At 49.3% G+C, this 27,668-nt stretch overlaps 1 protein-coding gene across 1 annotated transcript in view; it reads left to right on the top strand.

The window, feature by feature from the left end:
* SLC2A9 (solute carrier family 2 (facilitated glucose transporter), member 9) overlaps positions 1-27,668 on the top strand; it is a 201,002-nt gene that overhangs the window by 62,387 nt on the left and 110,947 nt on the right. The window contains exon 8 of the mRNA XM_008571485.1: positions 13,442-13,574. Coding sequence (XP_008569707.1) covers positions 13,442-13,574 — 133 coding nt within the window. The remainder of the gene's footprint in view (positions 1-13,441; positions 13,575-27,668) is intronic.

Raw genomic sequence — 27,668 nt, forward strand, 5'->3', positions numbered from 1 at the left:
CTTTTTTTTTAAAAAAAAGAAAAACCCCGGGGGCCGGCCGGGGGGCGCAGTGGATGGTGCGCCGCTTGGGAAGCGCGGCAGCGCTCCCGTCCGAGGGTTCGGATCCCACGTACAGACCGGCTCCCGCTCACTGGCTGAGCGAGGCGCGGGAGCACCGCCGAGGGTTGCGATCCCATTGCCGGTCACGAAAAATAAAGACAAAAAGAAAAAAAAAAAAAAAAAAAAAGGAAAAACCCAGAAAATCTGTGATTTCAAAAATTATGTCACTGCATGACTCAAAATGTTTATTTGAAGATTGATACACCTAGAAGGACTTATAGAGCTCACCTAGCCCAATTTTCCCTTTGGACAATGAGGAAACTGAGGCCAGAGGGAAATGACTTGCTCAGAGATACACCTGAGTAGCACTAATGATATTAATAGAGATGATAGCAAACGTTTGTGCAGCTGGCTCTGTGCCAGGCTCATTCTAAGCACCTTACTCACATTGACTCATTGAATCACAACAACCCTTTGAATAAGTACAAACTTGGCATTGTTACCCATTTTTCAGATGAGGAAACCAAGGCACAGAGAACTTAAGTAACTTACCCAAGGTTACTCGACCACTGGAGCTGGGCTGGCAAGGCAGGCGCCTGGGTGCAGAGCTGTGTGCTGTGTCCTTACACCCACTGCCTTCCCCAGGAGATTCAGGGTCTCTGGCTCTGGGCAGCCAGATCTTCAGCCTGAGACCCTCACACAGGGGCCCCAGAGCCAGCTCTGCAGACGCTCTGACATGTACCTGCTGACGGCCGGTGATCTGCCACTTAACCGGCTTCTTGGCACAGCTGTACCCCAGCACACGAAGCAAGCACAAGCAAATATTTACCTAGTGCCATATTAAAAGGGCTTAATGAGCCATGTGCTGAGAGGCCTTTTAACTCTCCCTGCAGAAGTCAGGGAAAGTCCTGCCGGGGAGGTGACATTTCAGCTGGTTTAAAGGAAGAAGCAGGAGTTTGCCAGGCAGGCAACGGCAAGTCACAGGTCTTCTGGGCAGAGTGAAGGGCAAATGCCATGTCTCAGAGAGCCTGAGAATAGGCTGGCAAACAGGAGAGCGTGAAAACACTGGAATGGGAAGGAGCAGAAGTGTGGGCTTTATTCTGGTAGTTTCTTTCCATGATAGGGTGCAGTCTCTCCTTCTCAGACCCCTGGACACAGGCTACCCCATGCTGGCTGGGAGTCTTTACCTGCTACAAGAGCCCTTTCTCTCCCCCACCCTGTGCACACCCCAGGCACCTGCTCAGATGGACTGTGCCCAGTCTGGAAGGAGGGATGCCCAGGAGCGGCTGGGGCAAGAAGTAGCACCCCAAAATGGTCTTTGGTTTGAAATCTCTGTGCTTTCTTTGGATTCAGTCTCCTCCTGACATTTAAAGTACTTCAATGGTGAGGAAACATGGTGAGGCTCTGGATAGCCCCTTCATGAAAAACGATTATACCCATGGTGCCTCTGCCCATCAGAGTCCACTGGTGCCCATGGGGCTGGAACGTGCTGACCATCACCCCTGTGGGGAAAGAGCACACAGGAGGAAAGGCAAGGCTGGGGGAGGTCGGCGTGGGCACCTGAGAGTGGGTCTGCCCAGTCTTCAGCCCCTAGACCTCCTGCCTGGGTCTGAGATGTGCGTTCCATGTGCTCAGCCCAGACAACGCAGTCACCGGGCTCAGGCGCAGCACATCTGACCCAGACTCACTCTTGGGCTAGGATAGGCCACTTAAGTTGGCTCAGGACCACAGCAAGGGGGGAAAGAGCCAACGTCTTTTGTCTTCCAGCCACGGACCAGGCCCATGCTAGATGCCGCCTCCATCAGCCTCGCAGCAACCTGCAGAAGTGCCTGCTGCTGCTTTCTTCTTCCAGCTGAGAAACTGCAATTCAAGAAAGAATAAGTAATTCGTTCAAGGCCCCATAGCTAGTGAGTAGAAGAACCAGATCTGAACTCGGGCCTAACTTCAAAGTCCATGCCTTTTCTGTGACCTTGGGCGGCAGGGATCTAGCTGAGTGGGGCTATGAAGGACACAGGTTGACATTCAGGGTCACAGAACACATTGATAACCAGGGCTAGTCTCTGGCTGTTGAAAATCGAACCTCACAGCTTACACATTCCCAGAACATATCCCCAGAAGTCATTCACAGGGAGGCCCAATCCATAGAGTGCATCTTTGTGCTTTTGTAAGCCTTAGGACAAACCACGTTTCTTTGTCTTCCTTTCTCTAATTTTATTTGGAGGAGGCTGGTCTGAGTGCAGATGATCCACAATCAGGGAAGAATGAGGTGGCCAACAAATCCAATGCTGTGAATGGGTCTGAACAGTGAAACCCAGAAGCCTGGAGGGTTCGGCTAGAAAACAGAAGGCTGGCAAAGGGAGAAACAGCACGCTTCAGCGCCAGGGAGAGTTATTTAGAAAAGAGTGGCATTAGCTAGTTCCCTGGGGAAGAGAGGAAGGGAGGTCTCTATAAATGTATAGTCGGGGAAATTGGGTCTGTCTTAGCACAGGGCAGCCGAGCAGTGACCTGTCGGACCAAGAGGACATAGTACAGAGGTCAGGAGCACAGAGTGGTTACCACACGGCCTGAGTTTGGTCCCAGCTCTGCTCTTGATAAGAAGTGTGACTGTGAATGAAGTGCTTAACTTCTTGGTGCCTCAGTTTCCCCCGCTGTAAAATGAGGACAGTGGCAGGGGTGTTGTGAAGATGAAACTGAGTTACTGTGTATGAAGAACTTAGCAAATTTGTACACGTGTGACAATGTCGTGCTACCGTAGGTCAGCCAGGGCAGTTTCTCTGCAGGTCTCACAGGGTCAACAACCTCTTAAAGACATCTCTGTCTCTCTTTCTCTCTCTAAAATAGGAAAAGGATAAACTGGATTTCATGAGTAATTTTGCTGCAGGACTTTCTACTGGCCTGTCCAGCTCTCCAGCCTCAGTTTTCTTATCTGAAAAATGGGAATAATCGCTTCTGACTTTACTCTTTAATAAGTTGCTCGAAAACCAAACAAGGCAGAAGACAGCCAGATGTTGTTGGAACGGGGGCAGGAACTGGCATTTCTTGAAAGCTGACCCTGGGCGGGTCAGCACATGGGTGCTTCTCTCGCATTCAGTACTTGCAGCCACTTCTGTGCGGTGAGTACTGTACCCTGGGAAGGTCACTTCGTTATATTTCTAACAGGAAAATGGAGGGAATCACAGACGCCCATGTTCTTGAGATCCCTGTTGTTGTTGCTTAAATAGAATCAGACTATGAAAAATAGTGATTCTAGAACAACACATTTGCTGCAATGAACCGAGCCATCTTAGTACCTGGATTGTACTCTGCAGGGTCAGGCGTGATGTAGGTAACAGACTGACCCTTCATGCTTCAGTAAGTTGGTGTAAACACAGCCACCCACATGCTCCTCACCCCAGGGCCCCATAAAGCTGTGGCCAGCAGGGCCCTTCCCTGGGAGGTGGTCAGGGGGACGCAGAGGTCAAAGCGGTTCCATGAACACCTGTTGACTGGTGCCGTTGCCTTCTGAGACCCAGCTTCTAGAGAAGAGAGGAACATTCAAAGATTTTACAAAGCAAATTCCTGAAGGTGAATGCAGCCTTCCACACTTTCTCCCTCATGGAATTGCACCTGCATCTTGCTTTGATGTGGTCCTCACAGTGTTTTGGTAACAGTGTGAGCTATTGGAGTTGAGCTTCAGGGATCTCTGATAAGTGCTGTGTAGAACTCTCTATAGAGCAATGGAACTAGCTCAGCCTTATATAATCTGCATATAAATTCTCTATTCAGGTAGCAGCTGCCACCAGGAAGGCAATGTGGTGGTGTTTTGCTTCCGAGAAAGAATGCCAAGGTAAAAGTCCCATGCAAGGACTGGTAGAGCCAGACTCCATCCCCCCGATTTCTCAGGTAACCTTGCATGAGTTACCTGACCTTGCAGGTCTTGATTTTCTCTTCTATAGACTGGAAATTATAAAAATACTTCACGGGGGAATATTATTTATGATACTATAAAATGTCAACCATTTAATAGGATACCATATGGGGGAGTTTTAGCATTTAAAAAAAATGCCTTAAGAGCAGAAGAGTTTGTAGTTTCAGGGTGCTCTGTCTCCAGCTCCTGCATTGCTTATATATGCTCCCACTCATCTTACCTCACATGCATTCAGTCAGCAAGCATCTGCTGAACACCTGCTGTGTGCCGGGTGCTGGGCAGACACATAAGGGAACAAGGGAAGGGACAGCCCTCGAGGATCTGTGGAGTGGGGGAGACACACCCCTAAAGAAACATGTTGCTACACAGGGTAACATGTGCTTTAGTGGAATTTTGTACCAAGTAGAGATGCCATCCATGGGAGGGAATGCTACAACTTAAAGGACGAGTCGATAGATGTTCTATAGAAAAGGGTCAGGCATTCCTGGCAGGAAACAGCGTGTGCAAAGGCACAGCAGCATGAAGTAGGCATGTTTGATCTGGGGAGACTCATAGGACGGTATGACAAGAGCAGACGTGCCAAGGGCCGGTGTCCAGCCAAAGGCAAAGCCAGAGTAATGGCAGGATTGTCATAAGAGAGGGCTTCAAATTCCAGGCTGCAAGAGTTGGACTTGATCCTGAAGGCAGTGGGGAGCTGCTAAAAGGATTCAGACAGAGAAATAACTTGTAATATCAAACTCACCAGCTAGAAGGTTCGCTCTGAGGCTATGAGGGAGACGGAGAGGATGGCAGAAGGATCTGGGTGTAGGTGAGATGCTGTTGCAAGAATCCAGGCAAAACAGGGTAAGAACCTACCCTAAGGCAAATGCTTGTGAGGAAGAAGGGGAAGAGAGAGAGGCATATGGGAAGGAGGCAAGAGTTCGAGTAACAGGACTACATCAGGGTGGGCAGCAAATGGGATGGTAGTGGGAAGGCAAGTGAGTTAAAGGCAGGGATGCAGGTGACACCGAGGTTTCTCAGTTGGGTTGCTGGATAGGTGGTGGCAGCCCCAGCTGTGATCAAGGAATCGGCATGTGTGGGCTGGATGAGAGAGGCACTGTGTATTAGTTTCTGTTGCTTACAACAGAGTACCTGAAACTGAGTAACTTATAAACAAAGAATGAACAAAATTTATTTCTCACAGTTGGGGAAGTTGTGAAGTCCATGGTCCAGGGGCACATCTGGTACCTTCTGAGTGGGAACTCTCTACAGGGTCCCATGGTGACACAGGGCACCACATGGCAAGGGTGGCAAGAGCTCTCTCATGTGCTCCTTACAAAGCCACCAGTGCACACCTATGGCAACTCATCACTCCATGAATGGAGTAATCCATTCACCAGGGTACGGTACTCACAATCCAATCACTTCTTAAAGGCCCCACCTTTCAACACGGATGTAGTCTGAGTTCCCTCTTAACACTGTTACAATGGGGATCAAGCTTCAGTGAGTTTTCGGGGGATCTTCAATGCACAGCCCATGAGTTCCACCAGTGGAACTGTCCACTAGGTACCTGGAAATAAATGGGAGGTAGGAGCCTCAGTTAGAGGTGTTACAGAAAAAAATCATTCAATGACTTGTTAAAGCAAGGCATGGACAACTTTATCAGGACTATCGAGATAGGTACAGGGATGCTGCAATGTGATTTTGCATGGAAGGGAGAGATCAGGCTCAACTTTGAACACTGCATGGGCAAGTGGGAATTTATAGCCAAAGAGCAGGGTGGGGATCAGCAGATGGAAAATTACTAAGAGGAAACATCATGGGTAAAGGGGATTCTGAATAAACTGACCTAACAGGTTCCTGCTGAAGACAACCCAGGTAACCAGACATCACCTGGGGGATGGTGGAGGATGAGGAACCTGATTATATGTGGGGGTTCTGGCTAAACTGACTCAGTGGGGGTCTTTGCTAAAACTGGCTTTTACAAGGAAGTGCACAGATGGTCTGGGAGAAAGTTCAGGAGCCTGACTAAAGTTTGGCCAAGCAAAGAATCTTTGTGAAAGATGTGGGCTGGACATGATTTGGAATCATGGGCTCACAGATGTGTCTTAGGTCAGGTTCCCCAGGAAAGAGACCCTGAGATGGAGATTTTGGGGCAGGAGGTTGATTGGGGAATGAGCTCAGATCAACACCTGCAGGACTCAGCACAGGGAAGGGAGCAGCCCTCAGTATAACAGGGCCCTCAGCTGAGCCCATGGGGATGGCCATCAGAGTTGTACCTGTGAGGTGGGGGGACAGACCTTCACAGCCCCACATCAGCCAGCCATTGAATGCAGTTTGCTCCTGGGGTGGGTCACCTTGGTGGGGGAAACAGCCTTCATGGGAAATTCCAGGAGAAGGACCCTGCTGTGGTCCTCAGCCAACAATGCTCCCAGCAGCTCTAGGACAAGCCCCTCAGTTCTGGGGCACACACCTCCATCCACTGCAGGTGATGCAGGTGGAGGCAAGGCCCAAGACAGCGACTGTCAAGTAGGGGCACATTAGAACCACCTAAGAGCTTGAACACCCCCAGCATCGAAGTCACACCCTCAGATCAATTAACCCACAATTCTGAGTGTGGGAAGTGGGTATCAGTAGTTTATAAACCTCACCAGATGATTCCAATGTGCAACCAAGTTGAACAAGCACTGCACTGCGGGAAGTGGGTGAGATGCACAGAGGAGAGGGCTTGGCTTGAAACCCTGGGGAAGTGTTCAGAGAAGCTGGAGGAGAACAGGAGAGAGTGTGTCATGGGAGGCAAGGGTTGGAGGTTTCAGAAAGAAATAAGAGGTCACCTGCAACAAGAGCCTACATGGTACCATGCCTGGGGGAGGGTGACCCAGCTGTTCTGAAATGTGCCTGGAATCAGATTTAATCAGGGATGGTGAGATGATGGACATAGTTACAACTGCCTTTGAGAGAAGAGTTTATTACTCACAGTTCCCAAAAGAAGGGGGCACACCACACCACTCAGGGTCACATGTGGAGGCACCAGCATTGGTCAGGAGGCAGAGGGCGCAAGGGGGAAACACTGCCAGAGCCTCTGCTGGGGCTTCCATGGGAAGGAACAGGCGAGGCAAGGCAGGCAAGGTTGAGCAAGCCCAGTATTGGATGATCTGAATAATGTTGGCAGGTTCTGGGCTATAGAGGTTGTCCCCAGTCATCTGGAACCTGGCCCTGGGGCAATTCAGTGCAGGGGAAATACTGGCTCAGTGTGCTAGAGTAGATGAAGGAGATGGCTGGAGGACAGGCTCTGGATTGGTTGGTTTGCATGTGTAAGGTGTGCTGTCAGGCAAGTGGTCCACTATCTCTAGGAATTAGCTAGTTCTGGGAAGGGCAGTCTCTCCAGGGTCAGTAAGGCCTCAAAATGTCAAAATATAAGACATAATTAATACACCAACCTCATGGGCAGCCAGTTCAGAGATCAGAATGGGCTGGATCTCATCCTATCTCACCCTAGGCAGGGAGCTGAGACCTGAGGGCAACTTCCATACACGCATAGGGTAGCCTTGACCCTGGATCCTTCAGGGCTGCAGAGGAGAGAGAGAAAGAGATGCAAACCCCCAGGTTAGGGGAACTGCAGAAGAGGTCACTGGTCCTGGGGTTGGGACTCTTGTTAGCCCCTGGGAAGGATCCACGAGGAAAGAATATCAGCTTTAAATGTCTGTCAGCCCCAGGGACCCGACCTAGCTCCTCACCAGTCTTGGACCCTGCAGGGGCAGACACTGGCTAGTGAGTGGGGGAGGGGGGCTGGGAAGGAGAGGAAGAGAAATGGGGCCTCCAACAGCCTACCTTCCCGCCCCCAGCTCTTCCCACTGCAGGCTCCCCACTCACCAGAAGCAGGCTTGGAGGGAGGGGGCCGGGAGAAGGGATGGAAGAGTTGTCATTCGATCCTTTCAATTGGGTTGATTTTGATGTTATTTTGGACTGGCCATTCTGACATCTAAATTGAAACTGTGACTCTAGGATAGAACACCACTAAGTCCGTACAACTAAGCAGAAAAGACCTGAGCCCCTGGAGGAGACCAGGGGAAGAGTACCCTCAAGGATAAAATTTGAAAGGAGCGTAGCAGACAGAGATCAAGCTGTATTTTGATGACATCATGGACTGTTTATTTTACCTGAAGTTTCATTTGTGAAGCACCTAGCATGGAACTCGGCACCTGGAAATCACTCCGTAACATCAACCATCAATAGAATAAAATCCTAAATATGAAGAAAGATAAAGAAAAGCATCCCATTTAACCCCCCACATAGCCTTGTAAGGCAGGTCTCGTTCCTCCCTTTCTGGTGTCCTGCAGCACTGAGGCTGAGCTCTTGTCCTGTCAGTGGCATGGGTGGCCTGGCCAGTGTTGCACCCGTAGTGTCACTTACCTGGGGGGCCGCTAGCACATTGTGATGTCCTTTAATAACAACTCAGTTTGGGGTAAGACCAGCGATTCCAACTCTACTTAAACTTTTTTTTGCTGCCTCATTACAGTCCAGAAGAATATTATTTATGGAAGGGACTGAAGTCTATAGCTTGGGGTAAATAAGATCTAGACATGTATTTATAAAATGGAAAACTTGCAGATTAAAGATCAAGATAATAGTTTTTGCAAGACACATTCACCTTACCTGATAGGGAGTTAAAATTCATCTCAGCCAATAAAACTATCCATTTCTGTCCTCCTGAGTAAAATAACAGGTGTAAAAATTCTGACCCGAGTTCAGAGAGATGAGATCTCCTGTGCTTTCCCAAACACATCAGGCTCCAACTGGAGCCACAAAGACTCATCTGAGCTTGACGTTCAGTGGCACCTTGTGGCCCTGCGTTAGGCAAGTAACACGTGGTTTTCTTTTTTGAACGGTTCCTGAAAAAGAGGCTACCCTCTGTAATGGGAAGAGGCTTTGTGAATGTGATCAATGTATAAGAAATCCCTTTCCCACACTCAGTTATTCCTCCAACACATTTATTGAAAAGCTACTATGTGCCGAGTGTGGTTCTGTCCTCAGGCAGAGCACAGTCTCATCTGTAATGTAAAGTGCTGAGTCCTTGGCTTGTGTTGGGACCAAGTGCCCAGGAGCACTGGGAAGGGCCAGTGAGTATTCTTTGGCCATAAGCAGATGAGAAAAGCTCAGTCCCAGCTCTCCTGGCCTCGCCTCCAGGTCTGGTGGCCTTGGAGCTCGTTCCTGGTCACTGAGTCACATCTTGGAAGGCCTTGTGGGGTTAGGATTCAAGTTCTGGGATCCAAAGCCTGGTGTTCAGTTATGCCTCAGTGAGCCATTTTATCACTCTGTGCTGCCGCTAATCTTTCTGTCCAGTGGAGATAATAACAGGCTGTGTCAGAGAGCTGCAGTGAGGATTAGAGGAGATAATCCGTGTAAGGTGCTTCATATAAACATTGCTCTTTCCTGTTGAACTTATAGTGTTTGCGGCCCTGTGCTCACTACTTGATGCATCTATTAGCTCATTTTATCCTCCCAACAGCCCATGACCAGGCATTATCATTATCCCCATTTTACAGATGAGAAGACTGAGGCATGGGCATTTAGGGACCTTGCCCATGTCTGCAGTGAGTGGGGGATGGAGGTAGCATTCAAATCCAGACAGCATGCTTGGGAGCCGTGCCCTGCACTACTCATTACACCACCCTGCCCAGGCTGCCAGCCACTTCTCAGCAAGTGCTGATGGCGATCACATCTTTCCCACTGTCGGGAGAGGAGATGTGTGAACTCATTCTGAGAAATACTTCTGCGAAGCACTGGATGTGGCGTTTCATGTGTGCAGGTCATCATGGCTACTTTAGTATTATTTGGGTGGGCCACACAGTATAATATGGGCAGAAATGCTCCACTTAAAACACTCGCCCACCCACACACCACTCACACTTTCCTCAGCAGCAGATAAGGGAACAATTCCTCTCATCTGCAACCGCTGTCCCTGCGGTCAGCCAACATGTACAGGAAATCTCTGAACACTCACTGGAAAAAGCCGAGTTGTGAATCCTGCTGTTGGCTAAACTCCATCCCTCCTGTGTCAACTTTTGCCCGAGCTCTGCTCCAGATGCTCCCCGACCTTCTCCTCTGTGCAGTCCTGGGATGTGCACGGAGTGGTCACTGCCATTCTCTTGCCCCAGTCCAGAACTGTCAGTGTCCCAAGGTGGGGGTCACCCCCCCCACACATCCCGGGGTTAGCAGCAACTACTTTTTCTCTAGAGGTAGAAAGCAGACCAAGGTCACCAAAGTGACCCCCGTAGGAAAGTTTCCACATGTCCTACTATTTAAGACTCCATGGATTGAGGGCCGTAGCACAGACTTGATAAAAGCTTCTCAGGAGGAACAGCCCTGCAATGTTAAATGTGCCTACTGACCATACGATTCACGATGAAATTCCTCTAAGTTGTAGATTCAAGGAAATAGAGTGTCTGTCTCAGTGACACAGATAGACCCTTCAAAGGCTCCTAGTTGTCCTCGAGCCAAATCTAAGTGCCATGGAATGACAGCAAAGTCCCTGTGAGCTGGCCCCTACCCAAGACAACAGCCTCAGCTCCCATATCTCCTCATCCCCTGACCTTACATTCCCCACACCTGTTCTTCCCCAGTAAGCCTGGGTGGATCATGCCTCTGTGTCTGTACATGCTGCTCCCACTCCAGGGTGCCCTTCCAGCTCCTCCCCTCCTCCCACCAGTGGCAGTTCCAAGGACATCATCCCAGGACATGCCCCTCTGCTATGATGCCATGGGAGAAGTGGGCTTGGCTCCCACCTGTGCAACTGCTGGCTGGGGGACCTCAGCACAGGTGTTTCCCTCACCGCATCCCAGGCTGTTGGGAGGTTGAAGGCAGAAGTGATGGGAAGTGCTCAAGTGCCTGGCACATGGCAGGAGCTTCACTGGGTTGGTTCCCTTTTTTGTCCAGCTTCTGTTTTTGTCTTACTGAGGCAGCATTTAAACTTTGAGAGAAAGCAAAATAAACAACAACACACACACACACACAAGTGAAGTGGAAATTGCACTTATTTGTATGTTGGACCTTTCTTTCCCCATTTTTTAAAAATTGAGATATAATTCACATACCATAAAATTCATCCTTTTAAAGAAAATAGCTCAGCAGTTTTTACTATATGCACAAAATTGTGCAGCTATCACCCTTATCCAATTCCAGAATATTTCATCACCTTAAAGTGGATCCCCATACCCAGAAGCAGTCATCGCCCCCCATTCCCTCCAACCCCTGCAACCTATCATCTGCTTTCTGTCTCAGCTCGTGGTCTTTTAGCTGGAGCTCCCCCTGCAGTCTGAAAAGCTAGCATTGACCTTGCCAGTTCCTCAAAGGGTGATGGGAGAACTGTGCTGGTGGGTGGGACCAGAGGAGTTTGTGAACAAAAATTGTTACTAGGTACAGAAAGGGGAGTAGAATTGAAGGTACCTTGGAGATCAGGCCTAGACCAGCCACTGGCCACGTGCTCTTGGCAAGCCACTCCCCCACTGCTTTGCGCTTTAGGGGTCCCTGCTGCCCTGCCCTTGTGGGATTCTGGACTCTACACAGGGTCTCTGTCATCCAGGACCATGGTGAGGAATGACAGAGGGGAATTCTGTCTCCCAGACAACAACATAAGAGAGATGGGGAGGCCACTGGCTGAGGTTGTGGCCAGAGTTGACAGTTCTACCTTGATTCAGGGTTGAGCATTCTGTGGACACATCCCTGTAGGATTCCCCCACTTGACACCAAAGAAGCCTTTGCCCATGGTGTGAAATCTTTTCAAGTCTGAATGTTACTGGCATCCAGGTCCCACTACTCTCTGCTCAGAAGCAAAAGACTCGTCAGTTCCCAATGGTGGCTCAAGGCAGGAAGTTTATTATCAGACATCGGAGACAGACTAGAACTGTCTCCTCACTTTAGGGTTTTGGGGGGTTAAAGAGGAGCTGAGGGAATGGAACGTGGGCAGTGAAAAGCAGGAGGGAGGGGCCGTGCAAGGGGCCAGGTGCAGTCTCCGCAAGACTCCGTCTGGTTTCTGCTTCTGTCCCTGTTATCTCAGGGTCCTGCTGGAGGGTGGAATCAGCACAGCTTTATCAATGTCTTCCTCGGTTTCCCTTGGACAGTACATGCAAATTTGTAGCTCCAGGCTGTCCGGAAAACAACTTGACATTCATGTAAATAATGTCATCTTGCTCCATAACCAAGGTTCAAAATATCAAATGACCATGGAAAGAGAAGGAACTCAGAGAAATGCATGCCAAGGAAAAGAAAAACGTGTTTTTTAAAAATTTGCCTACAGCCCATGTGGTTGTAGGTACCAACATGGCTCAAGTCCTGCTCATTCCAACGTGAATATGTCTTATTTTCTCCTTGGCTGTCTCCTTTCACTTTCATAGAAAGTAAAATATGTCAAGGATTTGGCGTTGAACACTTGGCTTTTCATCCTTCTCCCCATCAGAACCACCTCAAGATTGACATTCTCTTCGTCCAGCAGCACAGTGAGAGCTTATTTGTAAACCCAGGTCAGAAAAAAGCAGGTCAGGAGGAACGCTGCCTTGATCGGCACAGTAACGTGGCTCTCTGCAGCTCTGAAGCTGTATCGTGGGTGAATGTTACTGCTTGGAGGAGTCAAAATGCCTCGAATAGTGTGTGTTGTAGGGACCTATTTGCCCTTCCCAGGCAGCTGGAATGGGAAAAGTCTTCCTCCTACCTGATGGGCAACGTGTGCCCCTAGTCCTACCACCCTTACTTTCATGGTGCTGGCACAGCTCCAGCCTGTAGGCTTGCCAGGATGCCCAGGGATGGTGGAGCCAGCCCGGCCTGGTTCCTCGACAATCCTGAACATCCTGCTTTCCAGAGCTACCCACAGGGCACTATCTCATAGCTCTGAAGACCCACGGACTCAGGCATGGAGAATGCCACGTACACAGGGCTGGTGCCTATTGCTTATAACACAATACCTGAAACTGGGTAGTTTATAAAGAAGTAAAATTTATTTCTTACAGTTTTGGAGCCTGGGAAATCCACAGTCCAGGGGGCGCATCTGGTGAGGGTCTTCTTCTCGGTGGGGGCTCTCCACAGCAACACAGGACGTCACATGGCAAGAACAGGCTGAGCAAAGAGAGCACGTTCATGTGCTTTCTTTATAAAGCAGCTAGTCCACACCCATGATCACCTGTTAATACATTAGTTCACGAATGGGTTAATCAATTCATGAGGGCATAACCTTCAGAAGCAAATCACCTCTCAGAGGCCCCACCTTTCAAATGTCATCATTGGATTTCCCACCCTCTTAACACGGTTACAGTGGAGATCAAGCTTCCAACACATGAACTTTTGAGGGACACATCTGACCCATAGCAGTGCCTACCTGGGTCAGTTCCCTCCTTTCAGCCTTTTTTCTTGAGGATCATGCTGGGCATGGAGACCTCCTGCAGAGAATCAGAGCTGCTGGGTCCAGTGGTCCAGTCTCCAGTAGAATGACTGAACGCATTCAGTAGCATCTTCTTCTCTCTACAGGAGAGTACCTGGCCATACCTCTTTGGAGTGATTGTCGTCCCTGCTATTGTCCAGCTGGTGAGCCTGCCCTTTCTCCCCGAGAGCCCACGCTACCTGCTCTTTGAGAAACACGATGAAGTGGGAGCTGTAAAAGGTAGAGCCTTTCTGTCACACGATGCCTTCACAGGCCAGCGTTGCAAGGTGCGCTGGGCCTGGGCCGGTGGGTGTGGGGAGGGGCGTCATCATCATCCTTGTCTGCGGGCACTGTGCTGGGCACCTGCCACAAGACACCATGTTGTTTCATCTTCCCAACAGCTCTGCCACAGGGGGCAGAGAGGGGACATGGGGTTACTCAGGGAGTCGCCCAGGGAGTCTGGAAAAGCCAGGACAGACAGGCTAAGACCCAGGTGCCCTCAATTCTGAGTAGTGTCTCTCCTTTGCCACCACTCTGGTGGCTCCCAACCAGAGACGAAGCGAACTCAGATTTCTCAGTGGAGTAGGTGTGTGTCCTCCTTCCCTGCTTCTTTGTTTATTGACTGCTCCTATCCTAACATTGATGTGCAAGGAAAGGAAAAGAGGCAGACAGAATGACCACCAATGTCACACCAGACGCTGGACCGAGTGCTTCTGCACAGAGACTCACCAGACGTTCCCAGCAGCCCTGTAAGGGGGCAGAAGTATACCCATTTCACAGGAGAGGAAACCGAGGTTCATGACAGGGCTTGGGAGTCATCGTAGGTAGCTTTCCTTAAATGCCTTAGACGTGGAGTGCTGGATCAGATTCACAGCACATCTTTCAGAATCAGATGCATTTCTACAGAGCCCTGAGACGGCAAAATCATTTTGCCCAGAGATGGACAGTGTAGAAGGTATAATCACATTACCTTTCTTTCAGTTTTACAAAATGAGACGCAATTGATGTGACTGTGGCAAAGCAGGAGAGGTCGCAGGAACCAGCGCTGCCTTCGCATCCCAGCTCTGCCACCTGAACTTGAGCAATTCCTTTAACCTTTCTGAGCCTGGGAGCCCTTGTCTGCAGAAGGGAAATGACACACACCTCCCTAATGGGGCTGTAGCGAGGTCAAACTCAATACTGTATATGAGGTTCACAGTACGAGTATTATCTCCTATAATCATTAGTGAGGACTATTTTCTTGTCCATATCTTGTCCTCTCACCTAAATTTCAGAAATATCCACATCCAGGAAAAAAAAAATGGAAAGTTATATATGCAATTTATACAGCATGTTTTAAAATTCAAACTACATAAATATTTTCTGAATTAACAAATGACATAATGAAATAGTAATAATTGCCTGTATTTGTCTAGCAGTTTATGGTTCAGATCCATTTTTCATTTACAACATTTCTATAAAGTGAAGTCAGAGAACATTGACGTTACCTTCATTTTGCAGATGAAGAAACTGAGGCTCATGGGGGTGAAGTCACATGCCCGAGGCTGTGATTTTGGTCTTACAGGTTTATAGAGACCATGGAAAGTATGATGGGAACTAGAGACCTTTCTTCAATACACTGCCCATATATGCAAAATTTTGCCCACTGCTTGGTGGCAGGAGTGGGACTTGAGCCCTCTCTCCCCCAGAAGCCCACGGGGGACTCTACTTAGTAACCCCTGCCCTGATCTCATGGCCAAGAAGTCTCAGAAAAATGACTGGAACCCAAGGGTGACTTTTCTGCCACTCTCCTCCCGCACAGAGGGACACCAGGAAAGGAAAACAGTGGCAAGTCAGGTTGTCAGATAGTGGAGACTCTGGAGCAAAAAGAAGGCAGCTGAGAATGAGCCAAGGTGTTCCGATTCTGCAAAGCTGCCAGGCTGGGGATTGTTGGAAGAAGGCAATTCCTCCGGCTCTGTCTCTCCTGGCCTAGGATTAGGCCCCTCAACCCCTCTGGCTCCACTTAGGAGAACAAAGAGGACAAAATAAATTTGTGTGATCCAAAAAAAAAAAAAAGGGTAGCCATAATAGATACAAGTAGGACAGGATGGGGAAAGGCAGGCGTAAACAGAGGTCATGATTTGGGAGAGAGCTATGCTCGGTGCCTTGCAGGCGGTTGGTAAGGGAGGGACGGCAGAGGTAAACTCCTGCCTTGTCCTCTCCCCAGCCTCTTGCCCAACTAATGCACCCACCAAAAGCCAAGGAAAGCACCCAGAAAGGAAGTCATGGGTGATCAGCTCCTTCTAGGCCCTGCTGTCTGTGGAGGCCTTTCCTGGAGTCCTTTGTCCCACCTGTGCCCACCTGGAGATGACTGAAGAAAGAACAGGGGCAGTTTAATGCCCTGTGGCTCCCCCTTGTCAGTTAGAAAGATGGTGCCACCTCCTAAACCTGGCTGAGGGGGTTTGGAAGAGGGAGGCAGGGACACAGCACATCAGAGGTCTTCTGCCACTACTGACAGTCACCTGCTCTTGGAAGACGAAGGTCCTCCCCCATTGTTGTTCTGCTCTCATTTTTAAGGTGTGAACCAAGATGAGTGACCTCTGAGAAGCTCCCATTTTCCCCTGGACTGTCTCCATCCCAGGGCTCTCTTTTCCCTGGCTAGAGAGACAACTGGTGGAACAGGGTACTCAGCAAAGAACAGCAGTCCAGGGTGGTGGGCGCCTTCCTACAGATCACCCAAGGGCCAGAAGCGGGCAGGAAAACACAGCTCACAAGCCACCCTGCAAAAGCCCCACACTCTCAAGCAACAAAGACATGCCTTGAAATTTCCCCTGCATTTCTTCATTCCAAAGAGCAAGCAATTGAGAGGTAACAACCAGATGCACTTTAGAGAATTTAGAGGATTGTCGAGGGTTCCACCAAAGCAGAGGATGTTTTCTATGTCATGCCTGTGGTTGGTGCCATCCTTGAGCAACCCGTGAGTTTGCTGAGGGTCTCTATGCCCCTGAGACCTGGGGGGAATTGCTGGCCCCCAGTTCCAAAGCATGGGGATATTCAAAGCCCTCTTCCAGATTTCCCTGCAATCCTGAGCATTCCAGTGTTTTGAGCTTCCTCTGCTTCTTGGGTGCTGGGTCTCTTGCATACCACCTTGTCTCCCATCATGGTAACCCCAGCTTGAATTCAGCACCTGCTTTGGTTCCTTCAAAAACAACAGCAATCAGGCACACCAAATCACAGGAGTGTTTAGAGGCCGTGTGGAAGATTTCAGGGTGCAAAGGTTGCTCCGAAAGGTCCACGACATCCCACTTCTCACCGACCTCCTCCTTCCCTTCCCCTCCCCTCCCATCTCTGCTCATTACCCCTCCACCGTCTCCTCTGCTCTTTGAGCCCCAATCTCTTCTCCTTCTAGTGGGTCAAGCAGCTTCCCTCCCCTTCCGACATGCAGACATCCAGCAGACGCCTTTTATTCCAAGCGTTTATCAAAATGTTTTTCTCAGCCACTAAAGTTTACATGCTTTTCTTGCCCCCTTTGTGATGTCACTGTTGGAATGTTGAGACACCCTGGCTCTCTAGAAGGCCCACTGTGTGCCATGCTGTGTGGCTCAGAGTTGACTGAGAGTCAGACTGTTACTGGTCCCAGCCTCAGGGGCCTGATGAGAAGAGGACTGTTCCAGCAAGGTCAAGGAGTTAGCCCGACAGAGCTTACGCTGGCTGCTGCTTCCCTGGTAGCAAGCTGGGTCGAGATCCCTGTCCCCGCTGGAACCTGAGGCTAGAGCCCGGCCCTCAGTAGGGGCTTCCCTACCCGGAGTCGCTTTTGTCAATATAATGACACCAGGTTTGGAAAAGCACAGCAGGAACTTTATTCTTTGATCAAAGAATGGAGAAGGATGAGCTTGTGCTCCAAGGACACCTCTCCCTGAATCGAGGAAGGTTTAAGACTTTTATAGGGGTAGAGGGGTAGGAGGGTCTCGGGTTCTTGGAAAAGGGGTGGGGACTTCTTGGAAGCAAATGGAGCATGCTCAGTGGCTGGGGGTCTTTGCACCTGGCTCAAAATGTGCCTAGCGAGGTACATGTCTCCTCCAAGGGCAGGGGTTTTAGTGTGATAACGTATGACAGTGAGGTATAATGAACTAAGAAGGTCAAGGGTGATCAGGTGGTTATCATCGGGACTCTTCAGCTTCTACTGATTCTGCTGTTCAGCGTTCTACTTACAAAAGCTAAACATTTCCTCAGTGGTTACTGGCATCGGCCTTAGTTCCCTGTAAGCAAGCACAGCTCCAAAAAGAAGGAACAGTTCATAAAAAGCAGACAGCTTGCAGCTTTTCTTGGGCATTTTCCTAGGGATTTGTAGTGGGGTGACCTGGTGACAAGACGAGCTGGGTTGCAGCCTCTTCCTTCCCACATGGCAGCGTGTGACCCTAGACACACTGCCCATCATGCCAAAGACTCAGTGTTCTCACCCGTGAAATGGGAATGACACAAGGGCTCGTCTGCAGGGCCAGCAGGATGATTAGATCAGATCGTGGATGTGAGAGTGCCTTGCAATGTCCGAACACTGTACTTGTAGCAGTGTCAGCTGTGGCGATCGTGTGGCCAGTAGCAGTCCATCAACAAACATCATGCTAGGTCCTTGTCAAGAAAGACGATGAAGGAATCCACCCCCTAGAGCAGCTGTGAGCGTCTTGGACTCAGCCAAGACCTTGGGGTCACACGGAGAGGTCCTGGGCCTGGGGGAAGATCATTCCCACCATGCTGTAATACTGGGGCCTGTCCCAAAGGGCTGTTGAGAGGACCGGGTGAGGGCTGCCTTGTTGCAAATGCTTGTTTGTCCAGCTCATTTCCCTCTGTGCATGAAGGCTCAGTGCAGCGCCACAGGAGCACAGATTTCTATGTGCCTGGCTCACTGATTATGCTAGTCCAGGTCCTCCAAGAAGCAGATCAAGTGAATTAAGTGGGTGGAGACTTTATTGGAGTATCTCTGTAAACAAACGTGGGCAGTCCAACCCCAAGTGGAGAGGAAGAGAACAGAAGGTTGGACAGAAGCATCCTGGGCTGCTGTGTGCTCTGAGGAAGGTTCATCAAGGCCCTGGGGGTCCTTAGGCCAACACCGGCCCCAGAGGCGCCCTCTGTCTCCCAGGAGCAAGGCTGCCTTGGTTTCCCTGCTGTGCTCAGCCACCAGCTGACAGCAGCTTCTGGGATCCTGGTCTTGGTACATATAGGATGACAGGCCTCAGAAGCTCAGTGACTGCGGCCCTTGGTCAGTTGCATTCCATAGCTGGGGGTCTGTGGGCATATTCTCGGGCCACCATGCTGATAGAGCCCACTTCCCTCCAAAACAATGCATTCAGTTAAGATGTGAGGCAGAGTGATATATTCCATGAGGTCTTAGGCTGGGTCAGGACAGCTCCTGTAACAGGCAGGGTTCTCCGGGAAACAGAACCAATAAGATGGGGATAGATAGACAGAAAGCTAGACACATAGATAGACAGATAGATAGGTAGGGTTCTGTTTTAAGGATTGGCTCACCTAATTGTGGAGGCTGGAAAGTCCAAAATCTGCAGGGCAGGCCTGCAGGTTGGAGACCCAGGGAAGAGTCGGCTTTGCAGCTCAAGTCTGAAGGCAGCCTAGAGGCAGAATTCTCTCTCCCAGGGGAGGTCAGTCTTTCTCTTAAGGCCTTTAGCTGACTGGCTAAGGCCCACCCACATTATGAAGGGTAATCCGTTTTCCTCTGAGTCTACTAATTTGAATGTTAATCTCATCTAAAAAATATCTTCACAGAGACATCTGGACTGGTATTGGACCAAATATCTGGGTACGTTGGCCTGGCCAACTTGATACATAAAATCGACCATCACAGCCCTCATCCCTGTCTCGCACTCCCACAGTCATCTCGTCCTGCTACTGGGGACAGTATGGTGTCCCTCCCTGCTCATGACCCTCCCTCCCCAGACAGTGAGTCTCTTGAGGGCAGTGGCCACGTCTCCCACAGCTTCGTGTCCCCAGCATCCAGCACAGACTTTCATTGGCTAAGTGTTGAATAAATAAGAAAATAAATCGAAGCTTTGAAAATGTGCTATAAGCTGTTGAAGGATATTTACCTGTGAATTAAAATATTGAGTTTCACACAATTCCTGGGCAAGGAGAGGGCAGATCAACCTCTCCTTTCCATAGATGAGAAACTGACTGCAGGAAGGTTTGGGAACTTACCATCACCACCCAGCCTGGTGTTCATGGAGCTGGGCCCCAAAATCCAGGGCTTCTGACTTCTAGAAAGGAGATTCCTGCCAGTTACCTCTCATCTGGCTTGTCTGTGGCCTCTTCCAGGGTCCTAAAGGATGAGGATTTGGAAGGAAGTCTTAGTCCATCTGGGCTGCTATAACAAAAATGCAATAGATTGGCAGCTTCCAAACAACAGAAACTTATTTCTCACAATTCTAGAGGCTGGAAGTCCAAGATCAAGGCACTGGCAGATTTGCTTTCTGGCTCATAGATGGTGGCTTCTCAGCGTGTCCTCACATGGTGGGTCCTCTTCTGTAGGGGCACTAATCCCACTCATGAGGGCTATACCTTCGGGACCTGATCACCTCCCCAAAGTCCTCACATCCTACTACCATCACATTATGGATTAGGTTTCAACCTATGAATTTGGGGGAGGGGCACAAACATTCAGATCATAGCAATGGGATTCTGGCAGAATGGCTCCATTTTCTGGAAAGAGGCAACTTGAGATAGCTCCCCCCTCTTGGGGTTTCAGATCAAGAGCCTGCCTCTCTCATGAGCAGAGAATTCATGAATGTGCCTCACAGATGTGCCTGGTGGTTACAGAACACAAACCCAAACAGCTCCACCAAAATCGCTTAATTCAGTCTTCATAGACTGGAAATTTAATGAAACAGCCACGATGCCCATTTTAATGTTTTATGAGCCATGGAGCTCCCTGCAGGAATGAGTAAAATAAACAATTTTAAACCCCAAACGTGGGGCCCTGGGACTCGTCAACTTCGAGTGGGCGCATCTGCAGGTTTGTACACCTGGAAGCAAATGTTCAATGGCATGAGTCCTGGAACAACACAGGCATCATGTGAGCATCCTCACTAATGATTTGCTGAGCATCAGACTTGTGGAGCTCTTCAGATGCCAGGCACAGAGAGAGACCACGGGATGTGGGTGTTACACACTGGGGGGGATCAGGAGCCTTGGTTTTGTCACGACACCTCTCTGGGCTGTGTTCCCCACCTGTACCATCAAGGACTGAACGAAATGCTTTCTGAGGACTGGTCCACCTCCAGGTTCTGAGGCCGGAACCAAGGCACATTGGGGCAGAGGCTAATGTTGGGCCTGGGGCTGCTGGAAGCAAGTGCTCAGGGTCTGCAACTACACACAGGCTTACACAGCAGGGGAGTAGTAAATGTCATTGCTGGGGTGTGCTGCTCCCTGTCTGAGGGATAGCGAGGTGGCACAGAGCTGACACTAACTGGGATAAAAAGCCCCAAGGTAAATGTAAGCTCTGCCACTAGCTAGCCAGTTATGCCCCTCTCCGGACTGTCATTTCCTCATCTGTTCATGGCCAAGGCCAGGCTAGATTGTACTAAGGGTCCCTCACAGCACTAATGCCAGGCCTCTGTCAGGATGGAAGCTTTCTTCAGGGACAGTGAGGATTCTTGTCCTGCCATTAAATAATGTCTCAGGAGTACAGCCCTTTTAGGGCACAAGAGGTAGGACAGAGTAGTGTAAGAAAAAATAAAAAGCCCCTGTGGTTGACCATGTGCAGCCGCCTGGGGCAGCGTCTGCTCCCAGGCACCCCAGTGGACACATGACGTTCCTTTCTCCTCCCTGGCATCACCCCTGTGATTATTCAGGTGGAGTGCCGCAGTGGACAGGCAGAGCACCCAAGCCTCTCTGAGCCATGAGTTTTGCTTTGTGCAAAGAAAGAATTAGATTAGGAGATTTCAGTTTGTCTTTCAGCTCTAGAAATGGTTTCCATTGGGTCTTAGTCCGTGTTGTGCCACTATAACAGAATACCACAAAGTGGGCAATTTATAATGAACAGAAATGTCTTTGGCTCATGGTTCTGGAGGCTGGAAAGGCCAAGACAAAGGGGCTGCATCTGGTGAGGGCCTTCTTGCTGGGTTGTCCCATGGCAGATGGTGGGAGGGCAAGAGAGAACACACACAAGACAGAGACAGAGGAAAAGAGCCAAGCTCATGCTTTATCAGGAGCCCATGCCCACAATTACTAACCCACTCCTACGATAACATTAACCCATTTGTGAGGGCAGAGCCCTCATGACCTAATCTCCTCTTGAAGGTCTCACCTCTCAGCTCTGTTGCACTGGGGATTAAATTTCCAACACATGAACTTTGGGGACACATTCAAGCCACAGCACACTGTTTGAGTTCCTCGTATGTACTCATGTGAAAGCCAAAATGATGACCTTCTCTCCACCCTGCCCCACCCTGAAGGATGGGACTTCCTAATCCCCAGAATCTGTGAATATGTTGGGTTACATGACAAAGGAATTAAGACCACAGATGGAATTCAGGATGCTGATCAGCTGACTTTGAGATGGGGAGATTATCCTGGACTATCAGCTGAACCCAGTGTAATCACAAGGGTTCTTATAAGTGGGAAAGAGGCAGAGAGAGAGACCAGATGGAAGGCAGCGTGAGAAGGACTTGGCCGTGAAGATGGAAGAAGGGGCCACAAGCCCAGGAATGCGGACGGACTGCAGGAGCTGGAAAAGGCAAGGAAAGGATTCTGCCCTGGAGCCTCCAGAAGGAACAGCCCAACAACACCTTGATTTTATCCAGTGAAGCCTATTTCAGATTCTAACCTCCAGAACTAAAAGATGACAGATTTGTGTTGTTTTAAGCCACTACATTTGTGGTAATTTGTTGCAGCAGCAACAGGAAACTAATAGAGCTACCTACACTGCATCTACTCCCTCAATCCTCACCCCTGCCCCCAAAAAACTTACAGAGTGTTTACTTTTTATTTTATAGATGAGGAGACTAAGACACTGAGAGCTTAAGTCAAGGTCATTAGTCAGAGCAAGTACATTAGTCAATGTTCCACTCAGGAGAATGGAAGTAATATTTCAACCAGAGAGACCCTGAATGCAGGAACATGGTTACAGAGGTGCTGGTGGGGCCAGGGAGCAGGAGGGGTCAGGCACAGTCACACTGGAGTCCATGAGCCCACCCTCCTGGCTTATGCTGCTTGAGGGCGGATGCTGGAGCTATCGGGCTGATGGTGCTGGAGCCCCAGTCTCAGGCCGAGCGGCTGCCGCCACCACTGATGGTGCCGGAGCCCCAGTCTCAGGCCGAGCGGCTGCCGCCACCACTGATGGTGCTGGAGCCCCAATCTCAGGCCAAGCAGGTGCTGCTGCCACCACTGATGGTGCTGGAGCCCCAGTCTCAGGCCAAGCAGGTGCTGCTGCCACCACTGATGGTGCCCGAGCCCCAGTCTCAGGCTGAGCGGCTGCCGCCACCACCGATGGTGCCCGAGCCCCAGTCTCAGGCTGAGCGGCTGCCGCCACCACTGATGGTGCTGGAGCTTTGACTAGAAGCAGAAGAGATTCTTTCTTTTTCCTACTTTCAGTCTTGCATCAATGCCTCTCATTGGTGGAATCAAACCAGAATTAGCTAGTGTGAGTGCCAGAAAATGTAGTTTGTAGGTTTCTAGCCCCAGTGATACGGGAGAGAATCTAAAAGGGGGTTGAGGGGCTGAGTCTCCATGGGCCGAATCTGAGCCCACTTGTGAGTGGTGGGATGCTCTTAGCATTTCATCTCAGCAGCTTGGCACTGGCTCCTTCCACCTGCACAGCCCACAGCTCGCTACTTCATTTAGGTCTCTGCTGAAACAGCATCTCCTCAAAAACATCTCCCCCAACGACAGTAGCTCCAACAGCATCAACTCCTTTCACTGTCACGCACCCTAATTTATTTTTTTTCTTAGCACATATCACGACCAAAAATGATATGTTTATATGTCAACTTGTTTGATATCTCTTTTCTCCACTGGAATGAAAAGCTCCATGAGGCTTTTCCTGTTTCACTCATTGCTGAACCCCCAGCACCTAGAGCAGGGCCTGGCATGTAGTAGGTGCTTACTAATTGTTATATGAATGAAAAAATCAAAGTACAGTTAACACCAGAGTCTGTACAATGTCCACCGTAGCACGCTGCTTCTTAAAGCTCTGTGCTTCGTGCTTGGAGGTGTTCATAGCAATCAGATAGAGATTTACTTGCTGTGGGAACATAGAACAATTTCAACCAGAGCAGAAACAGGCTGGGAGGTCAGAAGTAAAGGAGCTTCATTATGCAGACCAGCCATTTTTACCAGGGAGATGTTTCAGACAGTTGCTTTGGACCTTCTGATGTTTCTGTCTTGATAGTTTCTGCCTCTGTACCCAAGAGGTTTTCCTCGGTGTAGAGATGTTCCAAGCCAACGCACTGCATGTACATATAAAGTCAGCCCCATCTCCAGTCTCCCTGCAGCCACTCACAAGGCAGAGGTGTGTGCATGTATGCTGAGGGGAAGGAACCAGACTGTGAAATGTTTATGAAGTGCTCGGCAAAGACATGGCTCTCCATGCTTATGAAGGCTGCAGTGCAAAGCAGTTTTAGTCAGATGTGGAGACCGGCAATAAACTACATGAGGCTCCCCTTTCTAGAAAGTCTAATCCCAAGCATGAGGAACTGAGATTAAGACTCACAGAAAGCTATCTTTTGGTATACAATAGGTGCTCCCTAAATGTGCATTGAATGAATGAACAAACTAATAAGGCCTACTCACAACACAGGCAGAGGGCATCCTAAATCTGTGCAGTGGCGTGAGAGAAGGGAGGAGAGGGGTTTGTCATGTGCTAAGGCCCTGCGGCACATGGGCATGTTTCATGGGCTTGCCCATCCCAGTATCCTCCAACTCTAAGAGATTCGTGTTCTTACCCCCACTTTACAGGTGGGAAAATAGAGGCCTGGGGCAGCTGATATAACCTGCCAAAGGTCACTTCATTAGTGAGTGGTGGGGCCAACTCATGAGCCCAAACTTGTCTGGCACCAGAGCCTGGCTCTATAAGACCACAGAATCTCGGACATACACGGGGTGACCCCTGAAGCAGCAGGACAGAGCTTGGCACAAATGGAACGTGACTGGAGGAGAGTAGCTGAGCTCAGCCTCGACAAGAAGCTTCTTTTCCCTTCAGAAGATGGAAATGAGCCAAGGTCAATGCAAGCCCTTCATTTTGCAGACATAGTACCGAGACCCAGGGAGGTGAGAACTTTGTCCCAGGCCACCGGGAAGGCCAGTGGCTGAGCTGAGACTAGCCCACTCTCCTGACCCAGGGTGCTTGTCATCCTCTCCCACATCTCCCAAAGGAGCAGAGCTTTGGGCCAAGTTCAGGGCAGGACCGGCTGCTCAAAGCCTTGCAGCTTTGTGCCCAGTTTGCTTCTAACCTGCTGGGCAGCCGTGATTCCCTGAAGCTGCCCTGTCTTAGCTCTCTGCCCCATATCAATGGTTTATTGGCACAAGGGTGGCAATGACTTTTACGATCCCTTACATTTAGCATATTGGAGAGCACCACAAAGATCGGAGGGTCCTTAACACAGAGGTGAGGAAACTGGAAGTTAAAGGTCGAGTGACCTGGCCCAGGCCACACAGTAGAGGCCTCTTTTTCCTCTTTTTCATAAGTGTCAGTGACGTCTTCTACTTTATAGAAATCCAGAAAAATTGACGCAGCTCACAATGCAGGTGTGTGTGTATGCATGTGTGCATGTGTGAATATGTCTAAGTGCATGTGTGTATATGTGCATGTGCATGTGTGTGCATGTGTGTGTACATGTGAGTTTCTATGTGTATGTGTGTGCATGTATGAATATGTGTATGTGTTTATATGTGTATGCCTGTGTATGCGTGCCTGTGTGTATATGTGTATATGCGTGTGTGTGCCTGTGTATATATGTATGTGAATTTGTGTGTGTGTGAATGTACGCGTGTGAATGTTTGTGTATGTGTGTGTGCATGTGTGAATATGTCTAAGTGCATGTGTGTATATGTGCACGTGCATGTGTGTGTACATGTGAGTTTCTATGTGTATGTGTGTGCATGTATGAATATGTGTATATGTGTATGCATGTGTATGCGTGCCTGTGTGTATATGTGTATATGCGTGTGTGTGCCTGTGTGTATATGTATGTGAATTTGTGTGTGTGTGAATGTACGCGTGTGAATGTTTGTGTATGCGTGTGTGTCTGAGTCTGTGTTATAGATAAAACTCAGGGTCCTGGAAGGAGAAGGAAGAAGCCCTACCAGATTTAACACAGCTACGAAGAGGCAACACACTGTGCATGTTAAGAGCCTAGATTTCCTGAGCTGAGCTGATTGGGTTCCTGCCCTTGCATTGCCGTTTTCTAGTTAGGTGTGGCCGTTAGCTTGGCTCCCCTCTCTGGCACTAATCTCACTAGATTATTTCGAACTTCTAATTCATGGTTTAATTCACATAAAGGACTTAGAACTGTGCCTAAAAGTCAGCTAGGCCACAGGAAGTATCTTGTTGTTTTTTTAGGAGGAGCCACCAAAATACTCTGAACTTCCTGGCAGCCAGGGCAAAAGAAGGAACTGGTTCCTTCACAGACTCTCCCTTTATGAGAAACAGGACAACTTCTCAGGAGAAACAGAGTTTACTTGCACACTGCTCTAAAAAACATTTTCACAAGGGACTCTTGATGGGGGCCTTGGGACACATAATAAAGTCTTGAACCTAAGTTAAAACAACTGCAAAAGATAGCTCTCTCTGTTTTCTTTTCTTTTCTTTTTTTTTTAATGATACAGTAAGGGGATCTTAACCCTTGACTTGGTGTTGTCAGCACCACACTCTCCCAAGTGAGCCATGTGCCAGCCCTTGTTTTCTTTTCTTATATGGACTCTCAGTAAGAGCTGGAGGCACAGCCTGAAAAGCAGCTAGGGGAAGGCCATTGTAATGTAGTCTAAGTTGTCAGGAACCTTCTAGACCAACCACTCAGTCAACACCCACATATTTATTGAGTTTCTCTTGTGTGCCAGGCACTGTGCTAAGCCTTGGGAATAAAATATGGGAAAAAAACCAGACAAGTCCCCTGAGTCCTGAAGCATGCTGTCAGAGAGGGAGTCCTACAGGAACCAGGTGCCCATCACAGATGAGTGCAGACTGCCCCATGCCGGGAACTAAGAGGAAAGAGCATGGAGCTCCAGCATGTCTAGAATGGGGGAGACCAGGGAGAGTTTCCCGGAGAAGGTGGCAACTGAGCTGGAGTGAGAGAACAAGTTGGCATGAACTAGGTGAAGGGAGACAGGGCGGAAATCCATCCAGAGTAAGAGGGTTTATCATGAACCCATGAATTTGTGTGACCAACTGGGGCAGACCTTGAAGTTTGTCTGTTATTAACAAGTACTTGCACTGCTGCCACCTCTGACAGCTTCTCCTAATAGCCACCTTCCATGAGGGACTATCCCTGCACTTACTCCGTATGGACACTACGTCAGTTGATTCTTATAAGTACCCCCGATGCGCAGAGTGGCCCTCCATAAATGCTGGCGATATTAACTCTAATTCCTTACAGAAGAGAACTGAGGGTTTAGCAGTCAAGTGATCTCCCAGATCGCACAGGGACCCTGTGGACACAGAAGTGGAGATGCCATCTCTCTTACGGGATTTCATCCCTCTGAACCTCAATTTCCCCCATCTGTTTAATGGCAATGAGAGTGTTGACCTTGCAGGGGTTCCGTGAGGCTTCTGCAGTCCCTGCATCCGGCACCACCCACTTGCATGGTAGCGAGTTGTGATCTGTCTCTCCCCAGACTGAGCCTTGTTCTTTCCTTAATGTGGAAGACCTTTGTGCCCCATCCCCAGCTCACAGCAAGCTCCCAGAGGCTGCAGGTTAATGGAAATGAACTAAATTTGGTTCTGCCAGCTGCTCAGTTCTGCAGTTTCTTCTCACTCCTTTGAGATGCATGGAAAGAAAGATCAGACAGATCTAGGTTGGAGCATTGACTCCCTTCCTGTCAACTGGGGTGATCTTTGACATGTTTCTTACCTCCCTGAAGCTTAGTGGATCAAACAACACTCACCTTGAAGGGCTGTTGTAGGAATTATGATGAAGTCATAAGACACATAACACAAAGCCTGGCACATCATAGGTGCACAATAAATGGAAATTTTCTCTCCCCTGATCAGTGTCTCTCAATTGTCCTTTAATAAAGGGGAGTCTATAAAGAGCAAAGATCTGATTACATAACAGCTCCCTCTCCCAGCTCAGGAGGTGACCCTAGAGTCCAGGGTTTTCTTTCCCATTGGGAAATGCAAATTGTCATTCCTTT

Source organism: Galeopterus variegatus, unplaced genomic scaffold, assembly GCF_000696425.1.
Source record: "Galeopterus variegatus unplaced genomic scaffold, G_variegatus-3.0.2 Scaffold689, whole genome shotgun sequence".
Taxonomy (NCBI): domain Eukaryota; kingdom Metazoa; phylum Chordata; class Mammalia; order Dermoptera; family Cynocephalidae; genus Galeopterus; species Galeopterus variegatus.